This window comes from Hemibagrus wyckioides, linkage group LG13 (genome assembly GCF_019097595.1).
Source record: "Hemibagrus wyckioides isolate EC202008001 linkage group LG13, SWU_Hwy_1.0, whole genome shotgun sequence".
Lineage (NCBI taxonomy): Eukaryota > Metazoa > Chordata > Actinopteri > Siluriformes > Bagridae > Hemibagrus > Hemibagrus wyckioides.
In genome coordinates, this window is record NC_080722.1 from 23,615,042 (window position 1) to 23,641,874 (window position 26,833).

General features: G+C 38.7%; 1 protein-coding gene across 4 annotated transcripts; it reads right to left on the minus strand.

Moving 5' to 3' along the window:
• Positions 1–1,659: 1,659 nt before the first annotated feature.
• On the minus strand, positions 1,660–25,755 carry heatr1 (HEAT repeat containing 1). Of its 4 annotated transcripts, none has more exons than XM_058406440.1 (45): positions 25,630–25,755; positions 25,156–25,317; positions 24,061–24,277; positions 23,736–23,877; positions 23,252–23,353; positions 23,008–23,154; positions 22,588–22,799; positions 22,288–22,418; positions 21,706–21,811; positions 21,504–21,608; positions 19,876–19,993; positions 18,087–18,194; positions 17,849–17,944; positions 17,437–17,525; positions 17,103–17,314; positions 16,867–16,988; positions 16,534–16,728; positions 15,459–15,627; positions 15,132–15,280; positions 14,554–14,746; positions 14,276–14,448; positions 13,862–14,023; positions 13,169–13,411; positions 12,858–12,989; positions 12,649–12,752; positions 12,411–12,548; positions 12,208–12,323; positions 10,922–11,043; positions 10,700–10,828; positions 10,157–10,384; positions 9,859–9,988; positions 9,417–9,586; positions 9,291–9,343; positions 9,084–9,207; positions 8,176–8,316; positions 7,590–7,891; positions 5,672–5,822; positions 4,472–4,633; positions 4,125–4,259; positions 3,893–3,997; positions 3,643–3,811; positions 3,072–3,238; positions 2,579–2,737; positions 2,362–2,470; positions 1,660–1,988 (listed from the first exon to the last, which is right to left on the minus strand). In XM_058406440.1, exons 2-45 carry the CDS (start codon positions 25,295–25,297, stop codon positions 1,900–1,902), a joined length of 6,468 nt encoding a protein of 2,155 aa, XP_058262423.1. In that variant the 5' UTR covers positions 25,298–25,317; positions 25,630–25,755; the 3' UTR covers positions 1,660–1,899. The 4 variants fall into 4 exon arrangements, with proteins under 4 accessions (XP_058262423.1, XP_058262424.1, XP_058262426.1 ...); XM_058406441.1 differs by having other exon boundaries at positions 4,472–4,630; positions 25,630–25,754; XM_058406443.1 differs by lacking the exons at positions 22,288–22,418; positions 22,588–22,799; positions 23,008–23,154; ... (3 more) ...; positions 25,156–25,317; positions 25,630–25,755 and having other exon boundaries at positions 19,876–20,063; positions 21,706–22,281.
• Between the last annotated feature and the right edge of the window lie 1,078 nt (positions 25,756–26,833).

Genomic DNA, 26,833 nt, shown 5'->3' on the forward strand with positions numbered 1-26,833 from the left:
TATTTATTATGAAGCCGGTTCAACAAGTGACCCGCACTCTAACCTGTGTTTAAACAGCCCGCGTGCGGACACCAGTTAAGTTCTTTAACTTAAGTACTTTAAGCTCTGAATAGTGACGCACTGTATTTAAGTATTAAAATGAACCTGCTATTATTCTCTAATAGAAATCTATATTCTAGATATAGTTCAGGTTTTTTTTGTTATGCTTGGGGTTCCACGAGTGTGAACTCAGACCCTTTAGGTAATAGGTTACACAACTGTGCAATGTGCATAATCTAAATCCTTAGCCAACCCAATTACAGTAGTGTCCTAATTGCTGCTGTGGGACACTACACATTACATTCACACCCATTCCAGTCTGTTGCCACAAAATCAGAAGTATTTGCTGAAACTTTACAATTTTCCTTCACTGGAACTTCAGAGGCACAAATCTGTTCTAGCATAACAATGCTCTTATGCACAAAGTGAGCTCCATGAGAAATGGTGTGTTAAGGTTGGATTGGAAGAACTCTGACCTTAACACTTTTGGATTAATTGCACCACCAACTGAACCTCAGACCTCCTTCTCATTAGTATACTCTGCTCTTGTTGATGAATGATCATCAATGACCTGCAGGAACACTTCAAAATTTAGGGAAAGCCTTCCCAGAAGATTGGAGGCAAAGGGGGAATAAATTTGGAACGTGTTCAACAAAGTGTTTAGTGTCCACATACTCTTGGCTGTATAGTATACAATGTCATGTTAAATGTATCCCAACTAAAAGTGACTTCATAACATTCCCTTTGGTGGTGCCGTCCAGGTTTGTGCAGGATGCTGTGATGGACTGCTATTTGCCAACTCGAGTATATTCCTGTCTTGAGACCAGTGCTCTCAGGATGGACTCCAGGTTCACCATGACCGGAATAAAGTGCTTATTGCCAGTGGATGAATTGCATGACATTTAATATTATGGTTCTAACTTGGCAAGAACTGGCCATTGAGGGTGCCGTTTGTGAAGGCTGCTTGCACCACACAGATTGGCACCTGATTATTATGCTATTTTTTGTTTTTCTTTCCTCCCTTATTGGCCCCCAAGGTTTTTATCTGCAGGAATATATAGAATAATGTCTGATTTCTGCTTTAACAGTTAAGACGTTCAGTTCAATTTATTTTGTATAGCACCTTTTACAATAAACATTGTCTCAAAGCAGCTTTACAAAAGAAGAGAAAGGGAGAAAGGGGAAAAATATATTTTTATAAAAAAATATAAATATAGTAACTAATAACTAGAAATAAGAATAAATTATTAAATATTTTATTATAAAATAGATGTTCTCTCTTCCAAAACCCTTTTAATCATGAGGATGGAGGATAGATTTATAATTTGTACTTTCATAAAGACAGTGCACCTAATAAAGTTTGTACAGAATAAACTAAAAATCTTTTAGAAATTTGCCTTTTACAAAAAGAGATAAATTTAATTCACTTGTTGACACCTTGAGAAATTTAAAATCCAAAGTGATGTGCAACTACAACCCTGAGACTCTGGACAAAGGCCCAAACGGGAGCGTAGTCCTGCAAAGTTAATGAGTTAACATTACAGGTAATGTGTAAACATGCTGAAGAGTGAATACTCTGCACCCTGGTGTTGCATCTTAGTGTGAACACAGCAAGTATGATAAGGTTTCAATTTCAATTTATTTCAATTTAGAAGGTGGAAAATAAACATAGGATCTCAAAAACCTCACCAGAGGTAATTAAATAAAGACAGAAGACATAGCATTTGGCACAGAAATTTACTGGAGACAGTCATCTGGTTTTGCTGCTTCATTAGTAAACTGTGTAAAACAGAAAATTGCAATTTACATATCAATTGTTGCAAGACGTCCACGACAGTTTTTTTTTGTCAAATGCTTATATTAGAAGTAGCTCTGTAAGGATTCTCCCAGGATCGACTCCATCTCCTGAATAGTCTTCTGTACCTGGTGTTCCACCTCCTCGCATTCATCTACAAGAGATGTTAAGATTTTGTAATACTGAGTGGTAACAAAGAATTAGCATTAGCATGACAACATGCTAAAAGGTTTAATTAACAAATTGTTTAGAAAGATCAGATATGCACAGTCTGAATTCTGAGCAGCAATAATAACAACAAAAAAGAATGTGTTGTTTTCACAGCCGAACAGTGAAAACAAAGGCCAAGATTAGGCTATGATAAGAGTAGTAGTAGGGTGTTTGTACCCTGTCTGTATGGTGGGAAATGGTTTAGTGGAAATGGACTAGTTTGGTTTATGAACTAATTTATGAACATAATTTACATGTACATAATTAGCAGAAGATACAAAAAAGAGAGATGACATGTGAACACACTCATGACTTACCTTCCATAAGCTCAGCCAGAAATGGGATGCTCTCTGGAAGAAGCACCATGTAGTTCTCCTTTAGTTTGCTTGCCAGCTCAACCAACATCAACAAAGCAGAGAAGCGCACCTTCACCACAGAAGAAACACAAACTGTGAGCATATTACATGACAGTTTATAGTTAATTTACAACTGTGCAACAATTGGGAGTGTTCTGCTATTTTTTTGCCCCATTACCTTGGAACAGCTATGGCGCGTCTTCAGCAAGATCTGGTAGTTGAGAACTTTCCACTGCGAGTCATCACCGATAGCAACAGAGAACTGTGCTACACAGGGAACCAAGTGCTTGGTGACTCTGGTCTGGTAGACCTGCTCTCCGCCCAACATGTTTTCCAACTGCCAGTGGACAACATATGTGAGTACATGATCACCATAAAACAGCAGACTATAGGCAGTAGCTGAAGATGAGGGGGTGGGGGAAGAAACCTAACAGATCTTTGCATGTTTGGGTCACATCACCAAACAGCAAGTGATCCAATTTGTGAAATGATTCGTCTTTAATCCAAAAGAAATAATTAAATTGTATTTTCTCTCACAATGTACAAATTACAGGCACTCAAATATTTTGTAAGTTTAAAAATTGGGCTCATGAGTACATCAGGAAGAGTCTTATAGCTGTACGGATATTGTGACACTATGCTTATGAAATTTAACAAGCTGGTAAACCCACCTGATCTACCAGTGGGACAAGGAGTGCATCTGTTCGTTCTTTACTGAGGAATCGCTGAGTGTCATACAGAAAGATCTTATGGAGACAGTCCAATACATATTGCAGCAACAGACTGCTCTTCTGCAGGGCAACATCATCTTCATCCACTGAGTCAAAGAAGGCCTCGCCTGCATGGGTATCATACATGCAAAAAGTCAGGCATTTACAAGAGGGTGTTTGTGCCACTGGAAGACCTGCACCTATGAACAGTGTTCTAGTTATAACTGATTAGCCCAAAAGAGTGATGTGTCCATTCCCAAAAGCTCCGAGGAACAGTTCACAAGCTCTCAGGGCAGTGTACAAAGCACCAAACTGGCTCCATTATACATTAGAACAACCATAAAATGGAGTTGTGATTTATTCTGTTATAAAGAAATACTACACTGAATGAAAATGTCTCCTGGTGCCTACATGAGCTTCACTCTTTAGTGTGTTCTTTCATTCATTTGTGTAAGCTGGGAAGTTAGAATGGAGAACCTACAAAACAATACAAACAGGGAATAAAGTGGTTCTACAAAGAGGTTTTATCTACCAGTGTGGGCAGTATTTAGTTGGCGGAAAAGGTCCGAGAATGGTTTCACCAGCTGCCCAGCAAACAGAACAAACAAGCCCTTCAGTCTGTCTGCGATGCAATCAGCCAGTCTGCAGAAGGTCAGCATCCGGTCTTTAGGCACACCTTCTGTCTTACTCCAATCAAAAAGCTGCCACAAAAAGGTTATTTTGAGTTTATTTATTAACTGATGATTGATTTAATCAAATTGAATTGTGGGGTTTCAACTTACCTTGAAAAACAGTGGTCTAAATGTGACCTCTGACAGCTTCATTACCATAGCGAGAAGACAATCTATGACACAACCCTCGATTTCAGTCGTCTTTTCTAGATCTCCCTGTTTAAACACACCAGGTGTAAGTCACCATGATCCCATATCTGACTACACGTTGACTACAAGCTAATTCACGTTAGCTTCTGCAGCAGAAGTACTTTCCATTTTTCAGAAATCTCAGGAGTTTTACCTGACAATGTTTGGTACGGAAGTCTAGAGCTGACAGGAAGAAGGATGTAAGCTCTGACTGGTGGGAATTGAGTTGATCCTTTTCCATATGACCAATATGCTCTTTTAGGATGTTCATCAGAGGACAAAGTTGACTCTGAAGCATTAAAAAAGGACATTCATGTGATTTTATACAATAACAAATCATCAAAATTAATTGTGAACATCAAAGTTCACAAATCTACTGGATATTAGTTTCCAGATTAATAAACCATTAAACAAAAGCTCTCTACATCCCACACACATGATCACATAAGTCACACATGATTATAAAAATATTTATGCTATAAACAAAGTATAATGACAAACCTGCTGAGACTCCACCATGCTGTTGTAGCACCTTGCCAGAGTGGGCATTAGAACCCTGGGTGGCACCTTTGTTGCGAGTGTGGAACTCAGGGAACAGAGTCTAACAGCTAGCTGAGGGCAGGTGGTGAGATGGTCAGCAACCCGTGTCAGGCGTGCAACCTGCTCCATAGAGGCAGATGGTGGCAGGCAGATACACACACATTTATTTATTTATTTATTTTTTTATATTATATTATATTATATTATATTCAGATGAAACAAAAATTGAATTGTTTGGCCACAATGATGTAGCCTTCATTTGGTATATATATTATAATTTGCTCGTATATCAAATTTCTCCATTAAAATGCTATTAATCCGTTCCAGCCCCCCAAACCACACCAATATTTTTTGGTACGTGTTTTTAAATAAGAAAAATGTACTTTAGAAATAACAAATGTATAAAAAAAACATAATAAAAGAGAATGTAAAGAAATAAACTGGTTTTATTAAGTGTATTTACGTTGAAGATCAGACGAAGATGCTAGCGGAGGTTGGAGGAGATTGGCGGAGGAGGGTGACGGAGTTTTTCATTTCGTGCTCTATCGCTTAACTTACTCGCTACACACTTAATGCCTACAATTAATTGCTAAATTTAACTTACACACTATGCTACACTTTATCGCTAAACTTAATTGCTACTTTTTAAAAAAAAAATTCACTTCACTTAATCTTCTTCTTCACTGACTTCTGCCTTTTTCGCCACACTTTCCTCGCTTTCACTTGCAGGGCGTTTCAATAAAAACCTGTCCAAGGAGGTTTGTTTCTTCCTCCCTTTCAAAATGTTTGGAAAATGAGTGAGGCAAGTGTCGTTACACAGCTCCAACGCACGACCTGGAGAGATCACCACGTGAACTGACCGCTCGCTGGGTTACCAAGTGGCGGGTGGCGTAAGCTCGCTCGCTCGTATCTTAAAGCAAAAAATCGACCGAGCGACGGCTCATATCTCGGAAAACTATATTTTTTATATATTTTATATATATATATATATATATATATATATATATATATATATATATATATATATATATATATATATATATATATATATATATATATATATATATATATATATATATATAGTACAGTAAGCTCCTGTGAAGAGATCAATACACATCAGTAGAGTGTTTCTGCAAAAGTATATGGGTATGTGTTTCTTACCTGCAATATGATGTCCTCAAGATAAGGGCTGATGAAATGAGGGAGAGTTTCTGCTGTTCTTTGTAGGGCTGTAACTGCACTCAACAGATACACCTCTGTAGAAAAAAGATCCTTGCGCTCCTTCAAGGCCTGTAGAACCGCTGGCATTAACCTTACCAGCGCGCGCACAGAGTATAAAGATCGTTAAGTTTATACAAAGAACAAAAGACAAGATAAATACATCCAATATAGTCAGTAACATGGAAACAATAACGACATGTTCTTTAATACAGCCACACTGCATCAAGGGGTAATAACATTTCTATGACATTTCTTGCTATACTTAGCAGACATCCTGACTTTTTTTCTATAGTAAAAAGGGGTGGCATCCCACATGTATGACCACATTAGCTTGAGAAGAACCGGCCCTAACCTTGAGATCCCCATTTACAACATGAAATCAAAAGGTTTTATCACATCCTAAAGCACCGCTTAGAGCTTCCATCACCCGAGGATCACTCTGTGCTGCTGAGGATGGCCCTGCTGTGACACTGCTGTGAATGATGGTTTTCGTTTGGCTTTTCTGTATGTAAATCCCATTTCTGTTAGGCGATTTCTTACAGTTCTCCACTTTCTGCCCATTTGTTCCTCATTTGTTTTGCTGTGCATTTTCTGTTTCCAAGGCACATTGCTTTAAGTTTTCTATCTTGACGCTTTGATGTCTTCCTTGGTCTACCAGTACGCTTCCCTTTTACAACCTTCCCATTTGATTTGTACTTTGTCCAGATTTTAGACACAGCTGACTGGGAACAACCAACATCTTTTGCAACATTCCGTGAAGATTTATCTTCAAGAAGTTTTATAATCCTCTCCTTTGTTTCAACTGACATCTCTCATGTTGGAGCCATGATTTATGTCAAATCAGCTTGGTTCAACAGCTCTCTAAGGTGTGCAAGCACTCTTTATCTGCAGACTAATTAGCAGATGTAATTGGATACAGGTGTTTGTTTTAGAACTGCAAGGTAAATATTTTCCTCAGAATTGAGTGATTCCATATTTTTTTCCTCTGTTTGATCTGTAAAAACAGTTGCAATTGACTACAGTTTTCTTTCTTTTTTATTTTTGTAAGTGTTTCATAAAGCCAGAAGGTTGGAATGTTAAATGAAAATAGTTTTGTGGCATGTCTGTGATTGTTTTTTTTTTCTACACAATTAAACAATTGAATGAACATCTTCCAAGAGTGGTGATTCCATACTTTTTGCCAGGGGTTGTATAATGAAGTAACAAAAAATGACTCTGATGCTCATACTTAAGATCCTTACAACACACTCACTACTGTTTGACTTTATAGTGTACAGCGGTGTGTAAATAATAACTCAATAGCATTATCTGTCATCCCCCAGATGTCTCCCAGAATCTCTAACCTCTGGTGTGACATAGCAGTGCACTTTTATACAAACAGCAGCTGATTTAAAACAAATTTTCTAATTATTAAAAAAAAAAAAAAATCTTTAAATCAAATGTGTGTTTAACTTGCTTCATCAAATTTGATGCACTGCCTGACATCACCTTGACCTGGGCTAATTTCATATTTCATAGATCAGCAAGATCTATGAAATAGATTTTTCTTCTGTTCCTTTTAAAGGTTATTTATAAAATAGTTAAATAATCTGTTTAATGAATACATTACATTTTTCAATTGATGCCTTTAGGAAACAGCACCAAAATTCAAAAAGTTTAAAATGCTACCAAAGCTGAAATGGTCATTTTAAAAAAATAATATAACATTCTAATGCTTTTAGACACAAGCAGATTAATGTAATTCTAGACAGCACTGGTGCAGTGTATTTATTCGCTGTTAGTAGTGGTAGAGGAGAACCATTTTGACATTTTTGTGATTGTCAGCATGTAATCAACAGAACAATATAACATCCTGTACCTGGGTATTTGGGTGATGGCAAGGGCCTTCAGTGTGCTAGTGACTTCAGCAACACAGAGCAAAGCGCTGCTCATAACATTTTTCTCTTCTTTGGGGTTTGCCACCAACTCCACTGTCTTGCTCAGTACAGGTAAAAATGCCTTCTGGTGGTGGGTGCCAAAAATGTGGCACAGCAGCTTCAAGCTGTAGAGGGCTGTCTGCCTGTTAACGGCTTGCTCTTCTTCCTCATGTCCGCTAAACTGGCCACAACCCCGACCCACAATGCTCAAGAGGTCATCAATGAGTTCCAGCAACACAGTCACCTTGAAAACAGAAAGGCCCAAACACTGAAAACATCTATATTATTACTATAAGCAACTAGTCCACTGTTCATTCCGGATGAATGTGTTGTTCATGCGCATGAAACATCACATATTCTGAATGTAACTGGCCACAAAATGTATTCATTTGAGCACTTTATGTTTTTTTTTTTTAAAAGAATGTGTCTTGACACATTCAGTTATTCAAAATAAAGAGTTATGAATATGAGAAAAAAAAAAACAGAATTTAAAGCCATAAAGGCCAAGACATTAACGTAAGTGTGCACCTGCTGCTCCTCCCAACGTGTCCTCTGCTGCAATCTGTTATTCAGCAACTCCATTGCCTTCCTCCTTACTGATGGTAGCTGATTACTCATCAGGCCCCGCACCACCATGATGAAAGTGTCAGTTGGGAGGAGGGCGTTCACCTTCAGAGAACACAGGGATTTTAAAACCAAAAACACACCCCCAGCCCAACAAAAGCATGCACACCTGCCAACTCTGAAGAGATCAAATGATTTTACACCCCACAAGACCCACATCCCACTCTTCAGTGTTTCTGAAGAGATATACATAGTCCTTTCATAAATATCCTGTGTATAAAATATCCTAAGTATAAAATGCAGTGCACATTTATATGGGTGCTCTGGGTGCTTTTCAGGGACATATTTCATGTCACCATACCCATCCTGAGAAAGGAGGATTATGTAGAGATTGTAAATCAAATCCTAGATCATCAGCCAGAAATGCAAAAATGACCACAGCTGCATCCTCCAGGGGGACAATGTTCCAAAGCATTGTCCCCCAGAGTTGTAACAAAACAGCTTAAAGTGAAAACAAAAAGTGAAAGTCTCAGAGTGTTCATCAGAAAGCCTGAACCTGAATCCCAAAGAACGTTTGTAAAATTAACTGTGTGAACAAGCAAAAAAAACCAACTGAGCAATTGAGGACTAAGAGCCGTGCTAAATGGCCCAGCACTGGCAGCTTTTTGCCGCTGGGATTTTGAACTCAACCTTATGATCTGTATTCCAATACCTTAACCTACCACTTCCAATAAAGGGCCTATAAAGTCACTTCATTTACTGTATAAAAGGTCAGCAGGTCTATGCTTGGGTCTAAATGTAATCCACAATATGTTATCTTTAATATGATACGTTTAAAACATTTTGGAAGTTTCTGTGATGAGCAGATGTACCTTGTCCAACACATCATAGGACTTGGTAAGCAGTGCTCTCCAAAACTTGGCTGTGGGTTTGTCAGAGTTCTCCTCGACACACAAAGCCACAGTGTGGATGTAGCGCAGGTTCTCCTCCAACAAGCTAGAAAAGAATCATCACAATGACATATATGATTATAATACATTGAATTATTCCACTGAAGTCCATTTCTGACAGACACTTACCTTTGCTGAAGTGCCTGAAGAGAGCTTTCAGTTAAATCCTTACAATCAGCCACCTAGATGAATCAAATATGAAGATGTAGTTAATTGTAATCGTAGTTGTGATTTAATTGAAAAGAAACCACTTACCTTTCCCACAAAGCTGCTGGCAGCTAGTAGCTGGCCCATGAAGGACACAGACAGGAACTTAAAATGCCGGAGCTCTTTTCCACTATGGGCCTCTACATGAAAAACCAGATCTGAAGTGCTTTCTTCCACCTCCTGACATACTTTTCCTCTTGTCCGTCTCCTCTCTGGGACTACAGAAAATTAACAGAAAAGTAAGCAAAGAAAATTAGCACATTTTTCACAAGCCTCACTGTATAATGGTCTGCATCAACATGTCTCTAATCCACAAAGGGTCGGTGTGTGTGCAGGTTTTCATTCCAAGCCGAATCAGTTGATTAAATTTGAAATCAGGTGTGTCTAATTGGAATGAAAATCTGCACCCATGCCAGCCCTTTGCAGAGAAGATTGGGCACCGCCTGCCATATATGTTACTCAACATACTTCAGGCATAGAGTGTACCCACCATCATCTTTTTCCTTTGGAAGGGTCAGAAGGAACTGTAAAATTTTAATAAGAGAAGTGAGCTGCTCATGGACTTCAAACTCGCAACATAGCAAGACCCAGAATTCTTGATCCCGCTCTAGTGCTGTTTCCTGAAACACAGTTAAAACATGTTTTCACATGTAAACATCTAAATTACTGCCCACTTACAGGCAGTTTGCCATTTGTATTTTTTCAATTTTTTTTAATTCAATGATGGATATATGTTGATAATATGAAAGTAGTATTCAACTGTTCTAAGAAACACAGAAAAGGCTTACCTTCTCAGCTCCTGTGCTGCTGAGTGCAGTGTTGGTAGCATGCTGTTTGAACAGGAGCAGCATTAAGACCCAGAGGAAATTGGAAGGCCCCAGTGTGGCCAGCAGCTGCCTGAGGATGGGTATACGTCTATGTTCAGGAACGTGTGGGAGAGCATCAACAAAAGTGTGCATGATGCGCGTCACCACAGCCTGCATTTGTCCCTCTTGATGAGTACCCCCCTCATGAGCCTTATGGACAAAAAAGAACAAACAAGAAAGAAGGATCAGTTTGTAATCAACCTTAAAACTTAAAACTGTAAAACTATTTCAAGGAGAGGAAGCTATGCGTCACAGTAAACAATAAGAGGTCATTTTAATAAAATCATAATGGACTGATTAAGCAAGCTACTGAAAGACAGTGACTATAAACTGCTCCCCATTATTCAAGAGCACCAACTACTCATTATCAAACAACATCTTTGAATGTTTGCTTTGGCATAATTAACCCATAGCCATTGTAAACATTATTTTTCCTCAAGCAAAGCCACAGTGGTTTAAACATACACGAATGAGAGCAGGGATGACCATCTGCACAGTCCTGTTAATGATCTGGAAGCTGTATGTGTCATCAAGTCGCATAATGTTGGCCCCCATAAAGGTAAAGATTGGCATGATATTGTGTAGAACCTTTTCCTGAAGAGCAAAGAACAAAATAAACAACATTTACATAAACAATCTTGTGGCTGCACAGTTTAGAAAGACTGTTAATGTTTGCATATTACTCACAGGGAAGATTCCAGCTACGGTACCAAGTAGCAGCAGTGCATGGTGGTGTGTTTGAGGCGTGTTAGATGTCCTCACACATTGAACCACTAGCTCCACATTAAATTTATCTTCATCTAAGATGTCTGGTGTAAAAATAAAGAAAGAAAGAAATATAAATAAATAAATTAATTTTTATATATATATATATATATATATATATATATATATATATATATATATATATATATATATATATATATATATATATATATATATATATATATAAATATAAATATAACACACACATACAGGGGTTGGACAATGAAACTGAAACACTGGCCAATTTAGTGTTGGCGGTTTCATGGCTAAATTTGACCAGCCTGGTGGCCAATCTTCACTGATTGCACATTCCACCAGTAAGAGCAGAGTGTGAAGGTTTAATTAGCAGAGTAATAGCACAGTGTTGCTTAAAATATTGCAATGCACACAACATTATGGGTGACATATCAGAGTTCAAAAGAGGACAAATTGTTGGTGCACGTCTCTCTGGCGCATCTGTGACCAAGACAGCAAGTCTTTGTTATGTATCAAGAGCCACGGTATCCAGGGTAATGTCAGCATACCACCAAGAAGGACGAACGACATCCAACAGGAGTAACTGTGGACGCAAGAGGAAGCTGTCTGAAAGGGATGTCCGGGTGCTAACCCAGATTGTATCCAAAAAAACATAAAACCACAGCTGCCCAACTCACTGCAGAATTAAACGTGCACCTCAACTCTCCTGTTTCCACCAAAACTGTCCGTCGGGAGCTCCACAGGGTCAATGTACATGGCCGGGCTGCTATAGCCAAACCTTTGGTCACTCGTGCCAATGCCAAATGTACATATATATATATATATATATATATATACACACACACATATACATATATATATATATATATATATATATATACACACACACACACATATATATATATATATATATATATATATATATATATATATATATATATATATATATATATATATATATATATATATATATATATACACACATATACACATATATATATATATATATATATATATATATATATATATATATATATATATATATATATACACATATACATACATACACACACATACTTTTTACATTTTATTTAAAGCCAGAATATTTCCTTCACAATTTAAAATAATTATAGCTTCACAATTTAAATAAACCCAGATGCACTGCGACAGTTGGGAAATTGTTTAAATGGGTTCATAAACCAGCATTTGGATGTGGGCTAGTGAATACATACCCTTGCTGATGGGTCCACCCTGTGGAGAGAGCTTTTGGCAGACATTAAGAAGAACACTGAGGAGAAGCTGTTTGGTGTACTCCATATTATCTAGCTCCGATGACACCTCCAAACATCTGAAAGACAGCCAACAGAAAGCATTTTTTAATTCACTGCTTTCATCTAAAAAAGACATTTTACATATGAAAAAAATTTCGCTGTACCTGGACAGAAGGCTGAAAAGAGCTGGCACCAACATCTGAGGCCTCTTTAACTTCTTCTTGTGCTGTAAGAGCTCCAAAATAAAGGTGACCCTCAGCCAGGACACCGTTCCACCCTCTGACGGAGTATCCTGTGCCTTCCTTTTAGTGGGGAAAAGAATATAAGCATACTTTACCAAATTCTTTGACGTCATTCTGGGCAGCCAGGTTAGGTTTGGAGGAGTTCAAATTGGCCACTTACTTGGGCTGCACCTTGCTCCTTCGAGTTTGCTGCACACTCCCTGACATTTTTGGTTTGTCCATAGGGGTCAACTCATTAGCCACCAACTCTGCATCCACAACAATCTAACAGACATAACAGCCATAAGACATAAACCAACAAATACCACAGAATAGGAAAAATAATTTTTTTGTTTCTTATCAAGTTTCTGCAAGAAACTGTGCCCCTACCGCTTTGAAAACACTATTGATGGTCTGGGAGCAAGTTGGGTTTTTATTGTCTACCAGCAGGTCGAACAGCACTCCCAGTACCCTCTGCTGAATGTTCTCATCTCCCAGGGTCACAAAGAAGGACTTGGTGATCTAAGTTTTAGGATTTGGATTACTTCAGTTAATAGTGATTAGTTTATAAGCACTAAAACTCGATGCAGAGATTTTAGCTGTATTTAGCTATCCAGTCATAGTATCCAGTCATGTCTCCAGACTAATTTGGGTTTTTTAAAAAATCAAAACAGGAATGCTGGAGGGGTATTGCAGCCTACCTGCTCCATGGCAATAATCTGGAAACTGTCCATGTGCGAGTAGGGTTTAAAAGAGGTGCCCAGTGCGGTAATAAAGAGCTCCAGGCTCCTAGCATCTCGGGCAAGCAGTGGGGCAGATGCCTCATTGTACTTGCCCAGCAGCAACTGCAGGAACAAAGCCTCGTCTGGCAGAAAAACTGGATTGTCTGGAGCACACTGCTCTAGCAAACGCTCCATGGCTGGGAGAAGGATGGCCAAAACCAACTGAAGAGAGACCAACAGACAGAGTGAATCAGACAAACAAGTAAAAACAAAAAAATAATTATACTTTAGTTTATCAAGAGCAATTGTCACTACTCTGTGATCAACAGTCACAGAAAGCCCAGTGGTGAGATGCATTCACCCACATCAAGGGGTAGCATGTTATTTATTTGCCAGTGTAAACTATACAGATCATTTTCACAGCTCAGCAAAAAAAAGAACAGTCAAAAAGAAATCAGAAACTACCACACATGCAGCCTTTTCAGTACTATGGTAGAAAAATGTAAATCTCCTCTGTGATTTATAGTATAGTCTGTAACCCTCCCAATTATTTAACTATACATTCATGAAGCGTAGTCTTATAGAACAGCATGAAGATGTGTTTTGACTGTGATATTCCAAAACCACTTGATTAGTTTGTCTCTTCACTTTTCATCCAAGGTAAGCTTATACCTCTCCATTGACACCTTGCAAAGCTCGCAGCAATACTTTGGCAATGTAGCTGGGGCAGTCGGGAGACCTCACACACTGCAGAAGCTGCTCTATAGCCAAGAGCAGCTTGTTTCTGCCCTTCCCTGTCACAGAAACAGCTTCCTCATACAACCTGGACAGTGCCTGAGACCAGAAGGAGACACAAACAATAAGGATACACACAATTTAGGAAGTCCTTCTGTGCTTCAGCTTTATCTGGTGCATGTGATTGAAGTCTGTCAGCTAAGCTTTGAGAAAACAAACATCTAAAACAGTGGCAAGAAATGACTGAATACAGCTGTTGCTCTGAGCAATCCCAAGACGATTCTTTAGGAAAACAGCATTAATATTATACAGTGATTACACAGAATCTGTTAGCAGCAAACAATGGATAACCTGAGTGAGGTAGGCTGGATCAGCAATGAGCTCTTCAGCTGATAGAAGCAGCTTCTCTAACAGAGGGTGATATGGAGAGGAGGTAACACCTGCAAGAGGTTGCAAGACTGCCACTGCTGCCCTTCTCACCTCCCTCACCCCACAACTCAGACATCCCAAGAGTGACGGCACCACTGCAGGCAGCAAAAAATAAGCAATCATTTAGAATGAACAGTTCATAAGTGCTTTGTGTAAGAAAATTATGTTCTGTGTTGATGTAGAAGAGTACGTGTCTATACCTGATGAGGAGGGTGATGCCAGAATGCTAAGCTTTTTCACCGGGAGGGCAGTAAGCATCACTTTTCCCACATACAGTGCCTGGGTCTGCAGCACTGCTGTCACGCGGAACTCCAACTGGTCACTTAGGTTATTGTTGTAGCCCCAAAGAAGAGACAAAAACTTAAAGAGATGCTCTGGCTCACTCAGGTGAACCTGAGAATCAGAAGCGAAAGCAGGAAAAATTAGGTTAACAAGCAGGGTACTCTAGGTTAGCTACTTTGTTTTGTTGTCTTTTCTTAACAGGCAAGTTAGGGTTCATTGGTTTGTGTATAGCCATTTTGGGCCATGACCCTGAACATAATGCTAACAAAAAGTGAAATAAATTTTGGCTAATATTTCTGCTTGAGTAACATGATTTCGGTCTGCTGCTTATGGAGCAGGGCAGTTTGGGGCAACATCATTGTTGTGTTGCAATCTACTCAGATCATACAGGGGTAATAAAGTAATCTGAGTATTTGGGCCAAGTGTTACTTTGTTCACAATGCTCCACTTAAAACTCTTATGTAAGCAGTTAATGAAAATAATGCTTTTATAGTACCTGTAATAAGGGTTGCAAGAGGGCTCTAAAACTGGAGAGCAGGGGACCCTGACTAGCCCCAGACACAACCATATCAAACAGGCTGCACAGCAACTGCAGGTAGCAGCAGGTATTCATATCAAGCTTCTCTGGGTTCCACCAGAGCTGACCTGAAACACATATTATAAGATGCTGAAAATCAAATGACGTACACTTTCAGAAATCTCATAAGATATTAAAAGGTAATGGGATTTAAAGAAAAATAAAATGACCAAAAAAAATGCAAGAACTTTTTTTTTTTATTTTACCAACCCTCCAAGCAACTAATTTTTTTTTACGCAATTCTACCTTTAAATGTAGATTCGGGACAGCCAAGGCTGTTAATGAAGTGTTGGAGAAGTGAGAGGAGCAGTGACCAATATTCCCTTTCTGTATTTTGTCCAGTGTGCAGTTTCAGTAGGAAATCTGCGAGCATCTCGTAAATGGGCAGAAACACTTTGTCCTCGCCTTCATATAGCTGCAACAACACAACAAATTTACCACAAACCAACAAATATGGTACACTTACAGTCTTGGATTTTTAATAAATCTGCAAAAATAAATTGTGTTATTGTGTGTAGATTTATGTCCAGAAAAGTAAACTAAATCTTTTTTTAAAATAAATGTACAACAATTTACTTTTTAAACTGAGTTCTGAACAGTTTTCAAACCCAAGACAGTTCTAAACTGTTTTAAAATATAGCTCTACTCCAAGACCATTAGTGTGGCAGGATCCTGGCAAGCAGATGCCGAACATTTTGCCAAATAGTTTATTCTGCCTACTTCACACCTCAACTTTAAGAAATCAAATACAATATTTCACCAAAAAATGTTTCACCCAAACAAAGAATGACTGTTTGAAGGGTAGGATGGTTTCAGTAAACTGGCTATGACTGACATATGAAGGTTGGTACAGGCAAAAGAGAGTTTATGGTCACATTTATTATCCAAGTATTTTATTTACAGCATATTACATTAGATTAAATCATAAACAATTAATTAGTAGCTTTTACAATCAGTGTGTTTGTGTCCTTCATTTAACTTAGAATGGAATCTTAAACTCTTGGAAATTTAAATGTAATTTTCACTTCCTTTCCCCATTTAAGAAGGAAACAATCATTTGGGGGGAAAAAAAGCTCTGTGATGTGATATGTGCAAATAAAACATGTAGTTTTCAGAACTACACAGAAAAAGTCACTTCACTTTGTGAAAGGTTTTCCCAGGCTGCCAAACACTACCCAAACTGAAAACTGTAATACTAATATTTTGGCATTTCCCCGTTATATTTGTAGACAGTAATTTCTTGTAGACAGTAGACATGTAAACAGTAATTTCTTTTTTTTTTTTCTTTTCAGTGAATGTGTAAATATGAAAGTGTCGAGACCTTATCTGTCTGTAAAGCATAGAGCTTTCTCAGTGAGGGCTCAAGAAGTCTCAAGAGTATCTGAGCTGTATGGAGGTGTGTGCTCTCATTCAGAGACTCCAGAGTCTGCAGAAGAGCACAAATCAACACCACAAATGCTGCCCTCTCTCTTTGTCCAGCACTTTGCTTGGCCAGCAATGCACAGACACCCTCAATCTGTCTCACACAAAGAAAAACAAGCATAAACAATCAATCAGAGAGCCATCCTCTGTATCTGCTAAATTAGAAAACGAAGCTCAGTGTAATTAGAAAAATCAGCAACCCCAAATTCCAATAGCTGGTTAAATGACTTACAGCACTGCGCTTAGTGGACGGCTCCATACGGGCCAGGTTTTTTGTCAGAGTGCTGATGAGCATCTGGTTGGCCACTCGGATAACATCTGCTGGAGGAGTTTTCTCCAGCACCCCCCGTAACACTGTAACACCAAAGACAAAACATAATTATTTATATATATAGATTCACTAATAAACTAAAAAAATCTATATAAGTCACTAGAGATTAGGATATAAGAGTCACCAAGTTTGTGTACCTTTGGTCCAGCCCTGGGTGAGAGGATACTGGGACAATAGATGTGTATCAGCTACACACTGTGCCATCTTCAGCTCTGCTGACTCAGGTACCGAATTTGTTATTAGCAGAAAAGGTAGCAGCTCCCAGCTAATTTGGGCTCTCAGATCAGGGTTGGTCTCCCTAATAGGCAGGTCATCGAGAACTTGAACCGCTTCCTTCAACACTGAATACCTGCCATGGCATCATTCACAGAGGTGATTAGTTCTAGAATGTATACACAGAAAAATTACATCCGGCTGGATATCACCAGCACTAATAAAGCATGTTGGATGTCTATTGCTTCGTGTACGCACCAGGCCTCAGTGTCTGATGGTTGGACCCGGTGGAGAAGAGAAATCAAACAAGAGATGGTCTCCTCTGAATTCATGTGGTTGAGATACAGCTGGTAAACCAGCAATAGAAAGAATACGGGATCAGAGTTCATAAGAAAAAGGACCAACAGTTTTAATAATATTCTATCTTCATATATGATGATATTTAAAAATAAAAAGTTTCAAATTCTTCTGTGAAAGAATTAGGCAAAGACTCATTTTTAATCTCAATGTGGTACTTTGGAGAAGCTCAAGACACAGAACAATATGTAAATATTAAATTGCTATAATCATGTTTTGGGGTTGCATACTTTCCTTTACTAAACTAAGTATACATATGTCTATTATACAGCAAGCTTTACTTCTAACCATAAGACTTAGGAAGTTCTCCTACCCGTAATGCTGAGAGTGCAGACAGCACAACATCAGGCACATCATCCTTCAACCTTTCAAGCAACGCATCCTTCAGGAATGTCTCATCAAAGCCCCCCTCATAGCAGACACACAAATTTTCAAATTACAATATGTACAGTTTTCACAGTAAAGATAATAAAATGTGTTGTGTCTTTTTTGAACATTTCATTCCATATCTCAGCAGACTAGCAAGCATATAGCTTAAAGGCCGCACATACCTGCCCAGATGTGAGAATCTCTTTCACATATTCCATAGCCATGTTCCTCACAGCAGACACAGGATGTTTCAGACTGAGCATCAGAGAGGTGTCCGAGTTTGCAAGAACCTACAAATATGTACAACAAATGGAACAGATCTTACAGTTACATGTATAAAAGTATGTTTGAAACAATTTCAGCTTTCATGATCAATTTAGCATGCTTACAATATTATATGAAATTACTATAGTAGTAACAATTACTTAATGTTTATTAGGAGATTTGTCACATTTCTAGTGAGCATCTGTAGTCACTTTAAATGTCTGCCAACACTGCTTTGATCTATAATATCATATTGATCTTTGATATCATATGAGCCAATATTTTATTCACAATAGAACATAGAGAACATAAATGTTTAAACTGATAAATTTTACAATTTTATACACAAAATGAGCTCATTTCATATTTGATGCATGCTACAGATCTCAAAAGAGTTGGGACGGGGGCATGTTTACCATGGTGTAGCATCTCCTCCTCTTTTCAAAACAGTTTGAAGACGTCTGGGCATCGAGGTTATGAGTTTCTGGAGTTTTGGTGTTGGAATTTGGTCCCATTCTTGCCTGATATAGGTTTCCAGCTGCTGAAGAGTACGTGGTCATCTTTGACGTATTTTTCGTTTAATGATGCACCACGTTCTATATAGGTGAAAGATCTGGACTGCAGGCAGGCCAATTCAGCACCCAGACTCCTTTACTAGGAAGCCATGCTGTTGTAATAGCTGCAGCATGTGGTTTTGCATTGTCCTGCTGAAATGCACAAGGCCTGCGCTGAAATAGATGTCTGGAGGGAAGCATCCATAGTGCCTTCCAAAACATGCAAGCTGCCCATATCGTATGTACTTATGTATGTACCCCCATACCATCAGAGATGCTTTAGCCCGGAGGACACGACGTCCGTGATTTCCAACAAGGATGTCAAATTTGGACTGTCTGACCATAGAACACTTTTCCACTTTATGACAGTTCATTTTAAATTAGCCTTGGCCCACAGGACATGCTGGTGCTTTCGGACCATGTACACATATGGCTTCCTTTTTGCATGATAGAGCTTTACTTGGCATCTGCAGATGGCACGGCGGATTGTGTTTACCGACAGTGGTTTCTAAAAGTATTCCTAGGCCCATTTAGTAATGTCAGCAACAGAATAAATTTTTTTCTGAGACCTGTAGCCGGCATTAAATTTGACACAAGGTCATTTGGTGGATAAAAGTGTTCTCTGTGTTCTACTGTGAACAAAATATTGGCTCATGTGATGTGAAAGTATTTTAGTTTTCATTTTATTCAAATTTAAAAAATGTCCCAACATTTCTGAAATTCAGGTTGTAATTGGACATGACTAAGATGTAGTTACAGGAAATTATAGGGATAATCAGTCTAAGAAGCTCTGTTTTTGCATCACCCATTTCATTTTAGCTATGTAGCTAACCATGCTCACTAAAAATTTAACAGGCCTCTCTTTCTAATTGGCCAACAACCCACAAGAGTTGTCAATCAGCATGTCAAATCAAATACACTTACAATAATGTTTGTCTGATCTGTTTGTTAACAGCTGATGTAAATGATAGCATTTACACTGTCTGGCTTAGTATAGCCTTAAATAGACATTTTTGTTCTATTCCATTTCAGAAGGCATTTATTTGGTACAGAAACCTCAGTATATGTTTAAAAATATGGATCACAAAACACTTCCTGGTTTTAAGCTATAATAATATACAAAATGAAAAGGCACAAATGCTACTCTGCCTACCTGGTGCTTGCCACAGCACATGGTAAGAGACAGAAACTGATGAAGAAGGTTCTTCTGCTGAGCTGAACACATCTCTCCCACACAACTCACAAGAACAGCATCCAGTGCACCAGGATACCTGCAACACAGCATTAGCATCATAGAGAAACACTCTCTCCTCTTAGGGCCATGTTTCCAAAATAGGCCAGCTGCCAAAAAGGAGGACAGGGCAAAATTAATATCAAATGGTTAATAATGCAGGACTAACACTTATCAGGTAATTATGTATCATTACTGCTAAGATAAAATACTGAAAATGTTACAGTTAAAGTCAACTGCTTTCTCAGTGGCAGCTGCTAGGCTTCAGAATTCCCTCCCTCCTGATCTTACATTTGAAAGGGATTTCTCTACCTTCAAAGCTAAACTAAAGACATTTATTCACCAAAGCCTTTGTTTTGTAGTACAGGGTCTGCTTAGTCTCCTGCTTTTTAGGTTTTTTTTAAACACACACACACACACACACACACACACAGGAAAGCTGCCTAATCACAGGCCAGTGATACTATTTGAAAAGAAATTTTGCTCTCCATTCTTCCTGGCTTGCCAATTTCTCAATGAGCTTCTGGTTAAAGACAGTCATCTCAGTCACCAGTCTCTTTTCCACTGACAGCATAGTTAATGCATTCAATAGAAAGTTCTGGAAAAGCACACAGTGTAAGCTCGACCGCCATCATGTGACTGCTGCTGAATTTGCAAATTGCGTCGATCTGGTCCAAGCTCCTTGATTCTTTTTTTTTTTTGCTTCCACATTAATCGGTACCTGTCCGTTAACTGACAATCTGCTGAGTGGTAATGAGGCTTGTTGAGAATGGTCCAATTACATGAGGCCAAATATATAAAAACAATATTGATTTGCTAACAATATGGGAGGGTTCAAGGACAATTTGAATCAAGCCAACCAGAGCTCAGCCTCAAATCACATGCTTTTCAAAAGTTTATGGACCTACATACACAATTGTTTGTCTGCCCCGCACACACACATGAACGAAACACAGTTTTAATTTTTTTATTTTAAATAAATGATATGACTAACAGTGAAATAGTATGACTAAATAATTTTATTTTGTTATTAAAACATATAATTATTGTTAATGTGTTAAAGTATCATTCTTCTCTGGCTAACTTTAAGGGCACAGCGCCTCGGCGCCCGGCCGCCACTGGTTATAAGGCATATATTAGGCAGCGGATGAAAAGTCTGACTGACTGACTAGTGACTGACAGGCTAGCTTTTGCTCCAACCTATACATCAATGAGCCTTGGGCTTGACTGGGCCACGATCCTGTTGTTGGTTCACCAGTTGTCCTTCGTAATAACCACTTTTAGTAGGTACCATCTGGGAACCAGACATAATGTTTTGGAAATGTTTCTTCCCAGTCATTTAGTCAATACAATGTCAAAGTCGCTCAGATCCTATTGCTTGTCCATTTTTCCAACTTCAAACAAATCAACTTTAAGAAATGACTGTTCACTTAATCTTAATGTATCCCACACCTTGACAGGTGGCACTGTAAAATCCGAAGTGGTGGTGAAATGCTAGTGTACAGAGTTTTTAGATAGAATGGTGAAGTTCGGGATAGTCCAAAACTTACTTGTGCTCAATGAGCCTGACAGCAGGTTGGATCTTCTGATTAAGGGAGAAGAGTCTGTCTGAGGGAAGCTTTGTACCACAGGACACATATCCTTCAAGGAGTAGTCTGGAAATGCCAACAAATGCTTATTAGTCTTCAGTGTTTATATTCCAGACCACTGAGCACACATTACAGCATGATGGCATGGATTTGAAGAGATTACCGTGCCACTGTGTTCGCCAAGTTGGTGGTAAAAGGAAGGTTCTCAATAAGTGACTCGAGTAGCCTGCAGTTTGAAGCACTTTGCAAGTCCTCATTGCCCAAATCATCTGTTGGTAAGTCATTATTATTGTTATTATTCACAAAAGTATAGAAAATAGCAAATCTATCTATAACGGAAAATGTGAGTGTAGAGAATACGAGCCTGGAGGTGTGGACAAATCAAGCAAGCAGAACATTATTAGTGAGTCATTAGTTAATACTCTTTTAAAGAATGAAAAAAAGATGCAAGTTGAACAAATTGAAAAAAAATATAGAACATAAGATGTAAATTGAACAAATGAGCTCACAGATGCCCACAATTAGACAGTGTTGCTGTGATTGACAGGGGAGAGACACCTCCCAGCCTAAGGCATGGAAAAGTCTGCTCTCTTGGCCGCTAGTCATGGATGACTGTCGCTGAGATATGAACATTGTTAAGATTCAAACCCACGATCAAGAAAAAAGGTGTTTGTCCAGGATGAAACAGATTTTAAACAGGTATATAACTGTTTAAATAATTTTTAAAAAATTGTATGAACTCTACCATTTTGCATGATGACCAACTTAGTAAGCTTTGGCAGAAGGTAGTGCAGCAGGGGACTGATATCGTAGAAGGCTGCTATACACTGCAGGGTGGGCTCCAAAGAGGGAACCTGACAGAGGTACTCAAACGTCCTGTGTTGAGGAGAATGGAGAAATTACTAATCTAAGTCCAGCCATCAACAGATCATGATCACAGTAAAAAAAAAAAAAAAAACTTTTTAATATCAAAAATGTTATTAGTAATACAGATTTATTTTTTCAAAAAGTACTAGTCATGGAGCAACCATGGAGCAGCACTCACTTTTGACCGATGACACATTCTTTCTGGTTCTGGAGGAGGATGATGAGGCACGACAAACCCTCAGAAGTCAGTACTGGAGCTCTGCTTACTGACCTACTCACCTGCCACGCCAGTGAGTCCAGCAGCTTGGGCTGCATCACTACCTTCACCGCAAGCTGACACACAATCATGTATGTGGCAGCTTTGTAGTCCATCAGCTCTGATTTCAGGCCCTGCACAAATGAATGTTGTAGTCATTTACACATATGCATCATCCTAAGAATATATGCATGGAGGAGACTACAGGACCTTTTAAGATTTTATGCTAAAAAGAAACAAAATCACTAAATGTATGAGTTCAATTTTAAGAAGGGTGACAAGAATAGTCAAACTGACTGGATATGTATTGGTGTTTTCAGGTGAAGTAAGATATAGACTCACCAGTTGTATATATGGAAGCAACTTGGCTATGATAGAATCTGTTACTTTCTCCACTGCCTCCAAAGCGGGAACAATGGTTGCCGAATAGAAAGAAAAAATCACTCGCAGCTGCCCACATTTTCCATCATGAGCAAACTGTGAATAAGCCTAAAAGTAGAGTAATACTGCCCCATTAATCACACCACCATAGTACAAATCTCCGTATGATATGAAATCAAATCTGGTGTGGGTAAAGATGGGTTACCTCGACTGATTTTGTCACCAAGGTGCAGATGAAATCCATAAAGCCCAGATCTTTATAACAGTGAGTCAGGAGAGTACCTCTTGCCAAAGGAACTCCAGGTTTCTATGGAGAAGTCAATTAGGAAGTAAAGAGAGAGATAATTCATCTGGGCAAGTTGCTGTCTCACTGTACTGTAAACAAGACTGCTGGATATGCATTACAGACAACTAATTTATTTTTGGGGGGATGGAAATTTTGGACATGACATAGTAAAGAACAAATGACATGACAGACAAAGAAGTAAAGGCTCCAGCTTTTTCTTATTTATTGCTAAATAAGAGTGAATAACTGCAGATTTTCTTATAATGATATAATATGACTAGTCTTAGTGGTCAGTGGCTTGTCTTTTAACATATAGCATAAAACAAGGTATTATGGAGCAGCTTTTTTCCATTTACAAAGCATAAACGTCTTCCCAACCCTGTACAAATTAAAAAACATCTACCTGAAGTACATGCAGCCAATGCCATCTGTGTGTAGGATCCTCTATTTGAAGAAGTTGAATGACTCGAACAAACACTTTGGTTTCATGGTATGGCAACACACAAGCAATCAGACTGTCCTGATTGTACAAGTGAATATGGAACCTGAAATACGGTCATAAAATATAAACATTCAGCGTATGCCTGCCAAGTGTATGCCTAGATGTGCATTCAAACATGAGATAATCTATATACAGATAACCGAATCTGCTGTTAACAAAAGACAGACAGGAGCGTGCTCCACAAATAATGAGATAAATAATGATGTTATTATGTGAGATACAACACCTGTGTACAAGCCATTCCAAGCACTTCAGCGCAGGTTTGAGCAGGAAGTATGGGGACAGACGAACAAGGAACTGCGAGATGTCCTTGTCTAGTTTCTGGTTTACCTCTTTGGACTGCACGCTACGCTCAAGGCTTATGGAAGCCTGGCTAAAGAGGGTTTCCTGAAACTCTGCAAATGCTGGCTCAATTCCAAGCAGCTCATCAAGCCCTGTGCAACCTGCAGAATGGAGATTCAGACTTTATTTAAAAACAAATAAAGCTGCATTTCTTTCCGTAGCATTTTTTTTTTGCTAATGGTTTCCTTTGTTTTGCTGGGGGTAAGATTTGGCTTTATATACATTGGAAATGTAGATTCTTTTGGTTTACCCATTCCTTTGTTGATTTGGATGTACAATTTCGGTGACTAGTATGCTAAAAGTTCCTTTTAATGTTCAGCTAACAAGCAAATACTTGAAAATTTTGCACTAAAGCTGACTGGTATTTGTAGCTATTCATTATTTCCACCATCCTGGCAAAAGCCCCAGTTCTGACTGAAGTAAAGCAGCTCTGAAGCATGATGCTACCACCACTGTGCTTAACTGTGGGTATGATGTTCTGACTTTTTTTTGCACCAAAAATACCTTTTGGATTTATGAAATTATACCGTTTAGAACTGGTCTCATCAGACCATGATATTTTGATAGATGGCTTGGGGAGAACCGTTCTTTCACAATATGAGCCCAATGAATCCAGGCATTTGGCATATTGGAATATGCCGGTTCCATCAGGGAAGAAAGAAATCCTTTGGTGGGAAAAACCTGGTAAAACCTGGTAGTCAGCTGACCTCATTTTTGGGGAACATATTATTGAATCTACACGTGACCAACCAAAGCAGCCCCAGATCATAACCCATTTGTTTAAGAAATGAGAAGCTACTCACTGCATCAGTTAGTGTTCAATAATATACATCTTACTTGTAAAAATATAACTAAATTAAACACATCACAGAAAAGATTGACGTGTACATAATTCAAATAAACAACATTCATATTTACACTTCTGCCTTCTTATCACGTTTCTCTCTGTGTGTGCGTGCGTGTGTGTGTGTGTTCGTACCCAGGGCATAGATTGTACTCCTATCCATGCTGGCAGCATCTTTAGGATCAAAGAGAACCGAGGCCACCTCGCGCCGGTTCAGCAGACTAGGGTCACTTTGCGGCAAAGCGAGCCGCTTCAACTGGTGTGCTAATGACGTCATCTCAACTATTTTCTGTAATTCTTAAAACAAAAAAACATGCCTTAACATTAAACATCTTTACAACCACGACGAAAAACATTACGCTACACGTGCTAAGAGGACCCAAATGTAACAATAAAGCTCCTCATTAGACGGCACATCTGTCCAACTGTGTGTGTAATGTGGGCCTTGTTGCCCTAAAATTACAGGCAAAACAAACAGCCAAAATTCTTCGTGCAATTTCTTTGTATTCTTTGTTAGCTATCAAAATTAATAATACAGTTTTAAGTAAAAAAAAAAAAATAAATAAAAAACTTTATTAACATAATACAACAAAAATACCACACACTTACCTCCCTGTAAAGTCTCACATGTGCTTCTGGAGCATAAACTTCTTCTACAGTTTCAGAAGAAGAACGGCGCTTCCCTCTAGTTCCCTCTAGTGGAGTCGAGTCAGTATCACTACATGTCACTTCCGTAAACAGTCGACTAGACCAGGGGTTCCCAAACTTTTTCATTCCAGGACCCACCGAGACAAATTACCTCAAGACCCACCATAATATTTTTCAATCAAAATATGGGGAAAAGCGCATCCTGATTTAGCAGAGAGCAGCTTTTATTTTCCTTCATATGAATGAAATATACAGCTGAGAGCAATACCAAAAGGCTTATAAGAAACACAGAAAGGCATGATAACCATTCAAATGTCAAAACAGCAACCTAATGGTTATGTTAAGATTATTGGAGTAATGATTACAAATATTAATATTTACAAAGACATGCAACACAAATTTCAAGAACTGAAAAATTGTGTTTACAAACTATTTCAAGCTCAAAAATAAGCACCAGAAATTTACTCGTTTTTTTTTATTTCTTAGCGTTTGTCCCGCACACTTTGCAGGGTACACTTTTTGTAGTGGATCAATCGACCCGTGTGATTTGGCACAGGTTTTACGCCGGATGCCCTTCCTGTCGCAGCCCTCCCATTTTTATCCAGGCTTAGGACTGGCATTGAGAGTCAACACTTCAGCGGCTGGGGCGGCGCCCTGCCCAGGAATCGAACCCGGGCCACGGCAATGAGAGCGCGGGATCCTGCTGCTGGACCACCAGGAGGCAGACAGAAATCTTGTGTGTGTGTATATGTGTTTTAATTAAATGATTCCTTTGAAAAAAGAATCGTCTCTTGTGACTCACTTGCACATTATCAGACTGATTTTGTTTTATTCACTGTAACGTACATTTAGCTGCAGCCAAGTGACTTTGTGCGACCCACCAGTTTGAAAACCCCTGGACTAGAGGTCCTTAATCGTAATTCCAATTTCTGATCAGAAAATATTATCCACCATACCCCAACTCTACGAAAAACGTTGGGAACGCAAGTGACATCAAGTCACCATGGCTGCACACTGCTTACATGCACTCATCACAGTTAACTTATAAGTGAATCGTGCAACATGAGCATATTATAATTCAAACAGGCATAATGTTTCTTTTATAAATAATATTGAGTATGGCAGTATAAATATAATTAATTTTGCTTCACTGAATAAACCTATA

Excerpts from the sequence above, each read along its gene's own strand:
- heatr1 (XM_058406440.1), bottom strand. The coding sequence starts at position 25,297 with ATGACGTCATTAGCACACCAGTTGAAGCGGCTCGCTTTGCCGCAAAGT. Across the intron at positions 23,878-24,060 it reads TTGGAATGGCTTGTACACAG|GTTCCATATTCACTTGTACA; the intron begins GTGTTGTATCTC and ends ACCGTATTTCAG. Across the intron at positions 4,260-4,471 it reads GCATGGTGGAGTCTCAGCAG|AGTCAACTTTGTCCTCTGAT; the intron begins GTTTGTCATTAT and ends TTAATGCTTCAG.